This window comes from Chrysemys picta, chromosome 4 (assembly GCF_011386835.1).
Source record: "Chrysemys picta bellii isolate R12L10 chromosome 4, ASM1138683v2, whole genome shotgun sequence".
Lineage (NCBI taxonomy): Eukaryota > Metazoa > Chordata > Testudines > Emydidae > Chrysemys > Chrysemys picta.
The window spans coordinates 19313851-19325487 of NC_088794.1; the positions used below are offsets into that span (position 1 = coordinate 19313851).

The window sequence follows — 11637 nt, forward strand, 5'->3', positions numbered from 1 at the left end:
CTGGGTTCCCTTCCATGTGCATGTTCTCTGGAAGCCCTGGAGCCCTCTGGCTCAGCTCCACAGCCTCTCATTTTCTGGTCCTCCCAGATCGAGGCACATACGTCACCGTCCTCTTTCTCCTGCATGCGTCAGTTATGTACTTTGGTCTCTAGATTTCCTTTATTTCTGCCTTGTACGTTTCCTCCTTTGTTAGGCTGTAATCATTCATATTATTGTCTCCGTTAGCTCAAGAATCAGCTTAATTGTTGTTTAACAGTTCTGCTATGGTAGGCCCAGAGGCTTCTACCAGGTAGGGCCATTGTGCTAGGCACTGTACAAACATCCTGTGGGTGACTGTCCCTGCTCCAAAAAGTTAATGGTCTAATTACCTGTAATCCAACGTGCCTCTCTGAAGGGGAAGGGCAGGATGGCTGCCGGATGTTTCAGAGCAGCTTATGGATATCTCTCTCTGTGCCAAACTCTAGTTTCTCACCAGCTTAAAACCATTCTTTATTCCCTTTTGTTTTGTTGCTGCTTTGGTGTCGGATAGCGCTTCCTGGTTAGCAAGCAGGCAAGAGATGGATTCTGGGGAGAGAGTCGGGGAAGGTGAGGGAGTGACTTTCTAAGGCACAGCTGCCAATGCCCTTTGTGCCTCTGAAATGTTCCCTTCGGTTCTTCCCCTGCATGTGGGTGGTGTTTTCACCAGCACTGTCTGGGGGTCCTTTGTGTGTAATCTCGGCAGAGAATCAAAGGAGTGAATGGACTATGGAGACTGGCAGGGTGGGGAATCTCGCGTTGCTGCTGCCCATCCTGTACCTGTGCTCCGAGCAAGGATGGACTCTGGTCTCCAGAGCTTGTGTTGAAATGTGCTGACCTCTATGGAGTAGTGCAGAAAGACCCTGCTGGGGCCCTACAGAGTCCCCATAGTTGCTTGGCTTTCGGAAAGCTGAACAGGGGTAGCCTGCCCACCACCCCCTTCCCCACCAGTGTGTCTGTTGTTTTCAGGCGTCCGCATGGGCAGTCTGGGCCTGTTCCTCCAATGCGTCATCTCCATCTTCTTCTCGACAATCATGGACCGGCTGGTGAAGCAGTTTGGGACCCGGGCGGTCTACCTGGCCAGCGTGGCATTCTTCCCCCTGGCTCCTTTCGTCATATGCTTCTCCCAGAGCGTCCTCATCGTTACTGTCTCGGCCGCCCTGACAGGCTTCACCTTCTCTGCGCTCCAGATCCTGCCGTACACGCTGGCGTCGCTGTATCACCATGACAAGCAGGTGGGGGCCACTTCTGGGGGGTGATGGGGGACAACGCGCAACGTGGTGGCGATCACAACATGGGGTGCAGCTCAGCTTGGCCTGTGGCTGGAAAGAAACACACACACCCAAAGGGTGTCACGTGCCTCACCACACAAATGGGGCCTCTCACCTGAACCCTCTTGATCTTGGGGGTCTGAATAAAAACACAATCTGGATCTAACTCAATGCTGGTTTTGGGGGGCGAGGGAGGGGGATCCAATTCCCTAGCCCCTCCCTACTTGCCACAACCAGAACATGGATATGCATATTGCTTTGAATGAGGATTGCATATTTCTAAAGGCAGTGCCTCATCTCCTCCACATTCTGAATGCTTGGCTGGAAATCAGTCCAGAGTCCCAAGAGGTGCCTGTGCTTTTTGCACCCAATCACCTTTGCAGCATCACCAACCCCAACTCAGAAATCACGAGTCAGGTCCCCAAACCTCCCATGAGATAGAAAGTAATACATTACAAATGTTGGGTACTCTATTTGCCTTCTGGTTGTTGAGCCTTTAGGGTTCACGCTTAGGGTGACCAGACAGCAAATGTGAAAAATTGGGACGGGGGTGGGGGGTAATAGGAGCCTATATAAGAAAAAGACCCAAAAATCAGGATTGTCCCTATAAAATCGGGACATCTGGTCACCCTATTCACGCTTTCAAGCTTTTGTCCCTAACCATCAGGGCGACTGAAATGAAAACTGAGAGTTGGGGCTTAAAGAAAACACCAAATGTTTAGACATGATACAATCACAATAGTTGGCAATGCAGCTGTTGTTCACAGCACTGGGAGCCCCTCACACACTGTAAACGCACCAGTGACTTGTGGCATGAGAGCACCTTTCGTCCCCATGGCAGGCAACTTGCTGTGACGTTAAAGAACTAGGAGCTTTTACTGCAGACATCCAGGTGCTCGCATAGAACTAACACTTCCAGGCAGCCCATCCCCAGTATGCACTAGGATGCCTGTCAAACTAGACATGCATTTGGAGGGCCTGTTCCACTTTGGTTTCTTCCAAAGTCCTGGTCTTGGGATCTACTCCAGCCAGCAAAAAAGTAAACCCACCAGGGCATTTTCCTGTCAAGCAGGGATTAGTGAGGGGAGGGGTCCAACTGTTTCCTCAAAGGGCTGATGGGGAAACCCCATCCATGACCAAGAGATGGACGCTAGCCTTCACAAAGCCTCCTTTATGACTAGCTGTGAGGTCCCGCCTTCCTGCTTCCGTTGCCTTCCTAATAGGTTACAATGGAACCCCAGAGAAGATAAGTCCCTAAAAACCCTTCTGCAGAAATGTATCCATCTTCTAGGATCCACTTCCTTTTTGTTTTTCTTTTTTACTGTTTTAATTCTTTTTCTTTGTTGCCTTTTGTCGTTCCTTTTTTCCTGCTTTCTGTTTTCCTCTCTTTTTCTCCCTCTCCTCCTGAAGTGAGTCAATGAAAGGGTGCCGCATAACGGCTGCCCCTCCAGCGTTGTGTGGAACCTTAGTGCAAGCCTGCAAGACTAATCCCATCTGACGCTGCTCACATGGACCGTGTAAGTTGGTCTCTTTTCGTGCATGCCCTCGATTCTGCCTGTACTAGTGAGACCAAAGAGGCCTTGTCTAGAGTGGGATAAAAGGTGTTCTAATTAATGCATTTGAATGTCTATCATAGATGAGGCACAACACATGCTAAGCTAGTTGAGTTAAAACCTAGGATCTCTTCAACTCAACTAACTTGAGTTGCAACAGGGCTCAGTTTTTTTTGACCAACTTCTCTTCTGTGCTGGGTTTTGCACCACTTAAATTCTGGATCCCTCTAACCTTGGTGTGGTAGGTGTAAACGGAGAGTTTCGTGAAGCTCTGGCCATTGCATGTGGGATTCAGGTGGCTTGACTTAGTTTCATAAGACCAGTGACAAACTTTATTACAGTGAAGTGACAAACTTTATTACAAAACACTGTCTTGAGAAAATTCATGGCTAGTCAGAGTCCATGTAAAGCTGTCTGACTCTCAACAAAAGGTTCTTGGGGACCAGAAGTCTCATCTGGCTTCATTTCTTTGCTTGAATCAGAAACTGGTGCATTGCAGAGCTGTAGCCATGGCTTCAGGGAACGTTAATGGAAAATAGCCAGTGATACTATACCACAGCAGAGTCTGTGTGTGTCAGGTGAGGTACTAGATGCTGCCGATTGCTGTGGTGTGGCTTAGGCACAGAATGCAGCAGAGACGCCTGCACACCCTGGAGTATGCTTGTGTAATTCTCCAGTGGCCCCCGCCTTTCCCTCGTGAGCGGAAAGCTGATATTGTTGGTACTTTGGGCAGTGCAGCTTTGACCCTTGCACGCCTGTATAAAATCCTCTTCTCTCAACCAGTCAGTCTTCTTTCTCCTGGCTGGTTTTATCTCATCACATGGAGAACGGATTAATATATCCTTGGCTAGCTACAGTGCATAGGATGTGTCTGAGCACAGATGTCTTGACATTTCAAGGCAGGAGTTTTGCAGCAGTTTCACTTGCTGCACATAAATATTGATTATTTGTATTACAGTAGCCCACAGAGGTGCCAGCTGAGATCAGGGCCCCAAGGTGCTAGGTGCTGTACATACATTCAGCAAGAGACAGTCCCTGCCTCAAAGAGCCTACAGTCTAAATAGACAGGCAGACAAAGGGTTGGAGGAAAGGCAGGATTATTCTCCCCTTTTTACAGATAGCAATGTGAGGCACAGAGAGGATTAAATGGCTTGCCCAGAGTGTCTGTGGCAGGGCTGGGAACGGAGCCCCGGTCCCCCGAGTCCCAGTGCAGTACCTTAACCTAGCTGGGTGAAATTGTAAAATTCTTGGTAGCAGTGGAAGGAACTTGGCTGGAAGAGGCTGCTTGGGTTACCCAGAGCAATGGCCCCTTTGCAGTGATACTTCCTGCCTCACTAAGAGCTTAACTAACCAGCTGTGGAATGTCCCTAGCACTAGAGCCTTGGCAGATTGTCTTGAGAGGCCGCTCTGCCGCCCAGTTGCACAGGGAACCTATGCAGCCTTAGATTGTACGGAGCGATGTCCCAGTTCACACTGGGTAGCGTCACGGAAGTTACCTAAGGCCTGGTCTATCCTACAGAGTAAGGTTGACGTCAGGCAGCTTACATGGACCTAACTCTGTTAGCATGCACACTACAGCGCTGCTCTCGCTGATGTAAATCACCCACTACACCGACCTAATAACTCCACCTCCGTGAGAGGGTAGCGCTTACTTCCAATGTAGTGAAGGCAATCCAGTGTCTCTGTAGATACTATGTTACTTAAGCAGTGCTGACAGCTGCCCCCACCCCAGCACTGTCAGCCCGAGCTGTCAGCTGGGTGCTGGGCTCACAGCTGGAGTCCCCCCTCCCTGCCCCCAGGGTTGACAGCTGGAGCATGGCAGGTGCTCAATTTCACAGCAGGGAGCCTACTAGCAGTGAAATTGACATTCTTGTCAGTTTCACAGCTGCTACGATTTCACATTTTGTTTCCGGCTCTGGCAGTCAGCCCCGTGGCGGGGGACTCCATTTCAGTCGGCACATCCACTCTTGGTGAGGTCATACAGAAGGAGGGCAGTGTGGACACCAGCAGCCGATCTAATTGCTGCGGTGGCTGTAGGTCGACGTGACTTAAGTTGGCCTAATTTTGTAGTGTAGACAAGACCTATGATGGAAAGTTAATTCAGACTAAGGTAGAGTGTGAATTTGAAATGCAATAGCTAGTCCTGAATAACTGCATGTGTAGACAAGCCATAAGGGCCATTGCTTGAAAATTTGAACACTTGAGTTATGCAGCTACTCACCTCTTACTTGCAGCGATGCACATTTGAACGCACAATTGCCTCTTTGCCTACCTGTGCTCTGGTCTTGAGACTATCACTTCGACATTCTGCTTTTGAAAAATAATCGTGCCAAATCCACCGTGCAACACATGCCCTTCAGTCCATGTGAGCGGTGCCCAGGCTTCCAAAGCAAGGGCTGGTTGTGAGCAACTCATGTGTCCTGCAGCAGGAGGGTGTTGAGTCCCTTAGATTAGCTGCTTTGGCGGTACTGCTCTTTGCCTTTTAACAAACTGCTCCCACCCCAGACGATTCCAGTAGCCCTGGGTGATGTTATCATTCCCTCATTAGACCAAGTTTATCCATGGCCTGGCTGCAGCAGCATGAGGGTGGGGAGGGCTTTGGCCCGTTCTCCCTAGGTAATGGAGCACTTTCTATTTAGAGGGATTCAGGGGGAGGTATTTGGGGCTGGATTCTCCTCTCACACTAGTGTGTGCTGGGAGTTGGGCCACTGAAGTTCATGGAGCTGTGCTTTGAGAGAGAAGAGAATTGGGCCCGTTATGGGTTTGCACCACCTGCTTCTCTGAGAGTCCAGCGATCAGACGACTCTCAAGGCTCAGCACGAAACTGCCCCAAACAGCAGAGCCTTGTTTGGCTTTGGGTTGAAATGCTCCCCAGCGTTGGTGATGCATGAAGCAAACACACAAAGGTACCGCTTGGAGCCAAGTTACCGCAGCAGGTCAGGATCACCTTGAATCTGAAGCCTAACAAAGAAGTTCCTGGCAATCCTACCCGCGCTGCTGGAAACCATCGAACTCGCCCCAGACTTGCTGCAAATGTCCCCAGCCTCTAGCCAAACCCGGCCTGAGGATTTTCATGGGCCTGGAACAATTTGAAGCCAGGGGAAGTTTTGCCAGGCCTGGGGATGTATCGCTCCAGCTCTGCACTGCTCTAGCTAATGGCACTGCTCTCCTGGCCCGCTCTCCTGGCCCACTCTCTGGCTCTTTAGAGCTTCACCACCCCCTGCAGTTCCTCACCTTCCCTCTCTCTTTATTTTGTTTCTCAGGTATTTTTGCATAAGTACAAAAGCAAAGAAAAGGAAGATGCTGCTCAGCTGGACAAGAAATCAGGCTTCCCCAAAGGCCCCCTCTCCAGCCAGAAGCTGACCTACCAGAACGGCCATGCTGGGGGCCTCTTCTCCTCTCCTCCAGCTGCCAGCTCGGCCCTGTGCGTCGGCTCCCCCTGCGAGGTCTCGCTCATGATGAGAGTGGGAGACTCAGACCCTGCAGCGCCCGGTCGAGGGATCTGCCTGGACCTGGCTATTTTAGACAGCGCTTTCCTCCTTTCTCAGGTGGTCCCGTCCCTCGTCATGGGGTCGATCGTCCAGTTTACACAGTCGGTGACTGCCTACATGGTGTTCGCCACCGGCCTCGGGTTGGTGGCTATTTACTTTGCAACCAAAGTCGTCTTTGATAAAAGCGATATGGCCAAGTATTCGGTGTAAAAGGGAGTATGTGTGCACGTGGCACGCCGCCAACTTGTCTGGACATGTGCATTGACGTTATATTATACGGCAGACTGCACGTTGTGCACACCTCCTTTCTGTCTCTCATGCTGTTTCTGTGGGGCATGTGGCTGGGGAGAGGCTGTTGGGCTAAGTGTGGGTGTATTAGGAAGGACACCATGCTGTTCTATCTCCCACCATCAGAGCTTTCCCCGTGGTGCTTTTGTCTAAGAGCAGTGTTGCACAGAGGGCATCAACGAGGTGACAGGAGAAGAGTTTCCCTTCAATCACAGGGTTACATTTCTGTGCAATTCCGCAGTTGCATCCCGGAGGGAGAGTGCTCCTCCTCTCATTCCTGGAGAGAGGAGCTTAAATCCTGCCTTGCTCTGGCAGGCTTCACCTTGCTTCGAAAGTGTAGATTTCCTCTCTGACTGGTGGCTGCGGTGGACTGGAATATTTGGGGAACAGGCGGGAGGGTGCTGCATTGACAGAGCTGGGGGGGAGACATCCAGGGTAGGAATGGGGTATTGCAGGTCAGGACGCGGGTGCATTGGCAGAGTTGTATGGACGCAGTCCTGCATGGCACAGGGGTGATGGAGGTGCATGGGCAGAGCCTGGCTCTGTCCAGGGCTGGTAATCCCATTGCTCTGGTGAGCACCACACTAAGTGACCGCTCGATGTTAGTACACTCCTGGCTGCTCTGTGAACCACAAGTGCCGGAAACCTATTTGCAGTAGCCTTATAAAATGGCCTGGTTAGAGGCAGTAGGCAGAGTTGATTTAACAAGGCTCCAAGGCCGTGTTTTTATGGCACTGCTCAGACCTCATTAGCCTGCACATTATCCTGTATTCAAGTGCAATATTCCCCAGTGGAATGTGCAGGGTCTGGCGTCCTCTGTACCCCGCAGGAGCTGGAAGCACTTATCCTTTGTCCCCCCTGCCTGAGGCATGTTAATGGGACACCCTGTCCCAGGTTACTGCTCTGAAGTCCTTTCCATGTAGGAGACACACTAAGCCCTTGGGCGAGATCCTCTCCAGGCTGCCCTGTTGCATGGCTTAATAATTGGACGTGCTGCCCTCTCTTCGGGCCACATTCACTGATGGTGTGAGCAGGCACATATACCCTGCCCTTTGAAGGGTGTGCAGGAGACTCTTCCGCTGCATAAACCCCTGCTGGTACCTAGCCTTGCCATCCCTTCCTTATCCTTCTTCATCCCACATGGCTCTGCCTGCCCCTCTCTCTCCCCACCTCATGAGGTGCTTCCTCCATTTCAAATCTCTTGCTCCTCACGTTCTCTGTCTTCTCCACCCATGTTGGGTCCCCTTGATGCCCATTCCCTTCCACTCGGGAATAGCCTTGATGCCAATTGGGTGCAGTCATTCCCTCCAACAGGAGAGTAAGCTGGAGCAGGCTTAAGAGGCAACTCTGTAGCATGTTCTACTCCCCTGTAGGGCCATCTTTCTGCTTTGCCCCTTTTTCAAAGGGAAGAAGCCAAGAGAGACCTTTCCATTGATCTGGCCCTGCTCTTGCTGCCATGAATTGATGGCAGAGCTGTCCTGGATTCTGAGATCCTGCTGTTGCAGAGGTCGTTCCCAGCTCAGACGATATTCCCAGGTCAGTTATATCCTACCCACCAGGAGTCACCCTTATGGAAACATGGAGTGTTTATACTGCAACACAAGCCAGGGGTAGTAGAACTTGAGTTAGCAAACTGTGGGTTTGTTAACCTAGGGCTTCAGCATCTGTGCTCATTTGGAACCCCAGCTTAGGAACTGTTGAACCCTGGGTCCCAACCTGGGGCTCCAGCATCTACACTGTATTATGTGGGCCCAAATTCAACCACCCATAGACCAGCCTTCCTCGCGCCCTATCAACATGTGGTTGCTCTAGCCCTTTGTTTGTGGTGCAGTGTTGGAAAACTTGACCGTCCTCCAAACTTGACTGTCCAGAGACCAAAGAAAGTCCAGCCTGTGGCATTGTGGGATACTTTCGGCAGACTCCCAGAGCATGCGTCCAGGGAAGTTGTATCTACACTGCAAAGCAATAGGGTTTGAACCCTGGGTCCAGCTTGACTCAGGCTTGCACCCTCCATCCCCGTGTGGTTCTGGGATCCTGGGTCTGAGCCCTGGATTAGCGCAATTTGCGTGTATGCGGAAGGGGGGTTAGACTTGAGCCTGAGTTCAAACCCTGGACTTGCACTGCAGTGTAGACCCACCTACAACGTCTTCCTGGATTAAATTCCCACCTCCCATTTTAACTTCGCAAACCCATTAGCCCTTGGGGAAATTATCAAAAGCAGAAATGCCAGTTGGGGCCTAACTCCCATTGAAAACCAAACTACCATTCGGGCCTCTGAAAATCTCCCTAATGGTTTTTAAAATCCTTGGTTCTTCTGTTTTTCATTCACAATGGGACTGTCTTCCCCTGCCCCTGGCTATCGTTCTTTCTGCGGGGAACTGCCCCACCAGCAAACCTTTTAAATAAGAATCCCGCTAGCCCAGACAATGCCTGGCCCAAGGAGCCAACTCAGTAAGCCACCCGCCAACCAATGGGATCAATGCCCGTTCCACAGGAGGGGGAGAAGAGGGAAGGGCAGACACAAGGGCCAGCAGCCAGTCAAGAGCTAGTGTGGAGCTTTGCCATGTCAAGCAGAGCCATGGGGCTGATGGCGTGGGAAATGGGTTCACAGTGCCCCATATGCCAATAGAGAACTTTAGCTTCCAGCCCTCCCAGTCTTTTTTAGCTTTAACCTAGATCCCTCACTGCCAAGCCGACCCCAAGTCACTCTGTTTTCCAGCTCTAGGGAGAACCTTCCCAATGAGCTCGTTGGAGTGGGTTGGATTCTCCCCCATGCACGCTTCTGGAATATACCGCTCTGAATGTGTGTGTGTAAGAGCCTCCGCTGCTGGCTGGGCTCATGGAGATTAATCTCCAGCTCGCTGAGTAGAAATCTGTGTTCTGGGTCCAAAGGGTTACGTCTTCTGATTCCATCGATAGAATTTTCTGGGGGAAGGGACAGTGGCTGGGAAGCACCCTTCTAATTTCCTTCCATCCCCCTCCCCGCCCAAAACAAAATCCCATCCACCATTTTTTTTAGATGAAGTAGACCGGACACGGCACCTATCTCAAACTGGTATGTCATAATGTTAAATCTGATGTGTGTTTTAATCATGTATTAGAGGCTGAAGTAACCCGCCCTTGCAATGAGCAATTACATGTGGTTGCAGATGGGAAGTTATTTACTATGTAAAGAAAACCCCTTTACCTTGTATAGCAGAAAGGAGCAGGGGGGAATCTTAAGGAGGCACAATGTATTTATTCAGGATGCCAGGCCTAATGACCAAACTCTGTAATAACCACTGACGAAGCTATTCAAACCAAATCCATTCTTCGGTACCTAAATAAGGGGCCTGGTTTTTCGAACGCGCTGAACACCCTTTAAAGTCACTGGGAGCTGCTGGGGGCTCAGCACTTCTGCAAATCGCTTATTTAAGTACTAAATATGAATTTAAGTGCCTAACTTTGGGCACCCAGGTTTGAAAATAATGGTCCGTGAGCACTCGGGACCTGTTGGCCACTCATCTGAAAGATGCATGGAAAAGTGGTGGGATGGAGAAGAAGTGAAGTGAAGGCCTGCTTGTAATATGCCCAGGTATCAGGCAGGCACTGCCTAGAACAATAAACACACAGATCCTGAACCAGAACCTCTCCTTTGCCCCTGATTAAACATAGGCTGAGATTTTCAGAGGGAGTGGGGCACCCAAATCCCAATGTAAACCCTAGCCTTTGTCTCTACTGTCATGCCGTGTGTGCAAAAGGAGCCTAGTCAGTTTGCTTGTAGCCAAGATAGAATGGCAGGGGAGGTGGCTGTTTGTGTTTGAAAAGAGAGAGTTGAGCAATCAAACTTCTGACTCCCCAGCTAACTTTCATTTGTATCTGCACCACCTCGTTCAAGGTGCGGCTCTAGTTGCCCTAGTTCTGACCTGAGCGGTCTCCTGAGCTCTCCATTTCAGCTGGGAAGACGCAGCAGGCTCTGGGAATTGCCGGAACTGTGGGGCGCTTTATCTGTCTCAGCCTGGTAGAGGCTTTCCCATCACTAGTGGCAAAGGAGGGAAGGTGGTAGTGGCACTCTAGTGGGGTTTCGTCATAGTCAATAAGCTAAGAAGTTGCCCTCTCCCTCTTCAGCCCAGTGGGTATCTCAGAGAGAGAAGCTATTTAATGTCCGGCTTGCCAGCAAGGGAGTCCAGATTTCCCCCATGCAGAGCACGGAGTTGAGCAGCTCCCTTTTCCTCACTTTCCCTGATGGGCTGCGTGCCAGGAGGTGGCATGGTGGGTGGATGGGGGGGGGAGGGGGGGAGGCGTGCATACCAAGAGCTAGCCATGGCTTCAGCTCCAAACATCCCTGGCCCCTCTATGAGGTCAGGCCCAAATTGTCTCAGGCCCATGTCTAGTAGGAAAACTGCTGTTTCTGAGCGAATGCAAAGACCACAGCTCTGCCTGGATAATCAGCACATACATGGTGCATCTACACAGGGATAAAAGAGCTGATTCAGGTTCGTGGGATTTGGGCTGTGGGGCTAAAAATTGTGGTGTATACATTCAGGCTAGAGCCTGAGCTCTTGGAGCCTCCAACCTGTTGCTGAAGTAACTTGTGTGTAGATGTAAAAATCTCTCTGATGCAAATTACATCCTCTAACCTTCAGCCACTGGTGTAAGGTTCATAAAGGAAAGGGCAGTTCCTGGGAACTCTGCTGGGTTTGGGTGGTAGATCCATCCCCTCTCCATTGAGGAATCATATTATGCGTCTCCCTTCCTGGTTGCCCCAGGGGTATTTAAAGGGAACAGCTTCAATGCTGTTGGGTCAGTGGAGAGGACTGTAAAGGGAGGGTTGGGTCTTTCTTTTCTAATGCATAAGAATGCATTATTGTGAATCTCTTGTCTAGGGAAGGATGTTTTGATGCTGTTTCCTTTCAGGAAGATACACTGTCTGCAATATGGTCCTGTCTTATTTATTTAGCGGAGTAAATATTTTGTACAGCGTAAGGGGAGGGATATTATAAAGTTTATTAAGGAGGGAAATAAAAAACTTTTACGTTG

At 50.4% G+C, this 11637-nt stretch overlaps 1 protein-coding gene across 5 annotated transcripts in view; it reads left to right on the forward strand.

Moving 5' to 3' along the window:
- Positions 1-11637, forward strand: part of SLC45A3 (solute carrier family 45 member 3) — a 67429-nt gene extending 55792 nt beyond the window's left edge. For all 5 annotated transcript variants that reach the window (XM_065591514.1, XM_065591512.1, XM_065591515.1 and 2 more), the window contains exons 4-5: positions 985-1250; positions 6103-11637. In XM_065591514.1, the coding sequence (XP_065447586.1) occupies positions 985-1250; positions 6103-6540 (704 nt within the window). In that variant the 3' untranslated portion in view covers positions 6541-11637. The remainder of the gene's footprint in view (positions 1-984; positions 1251-6102) is intronic.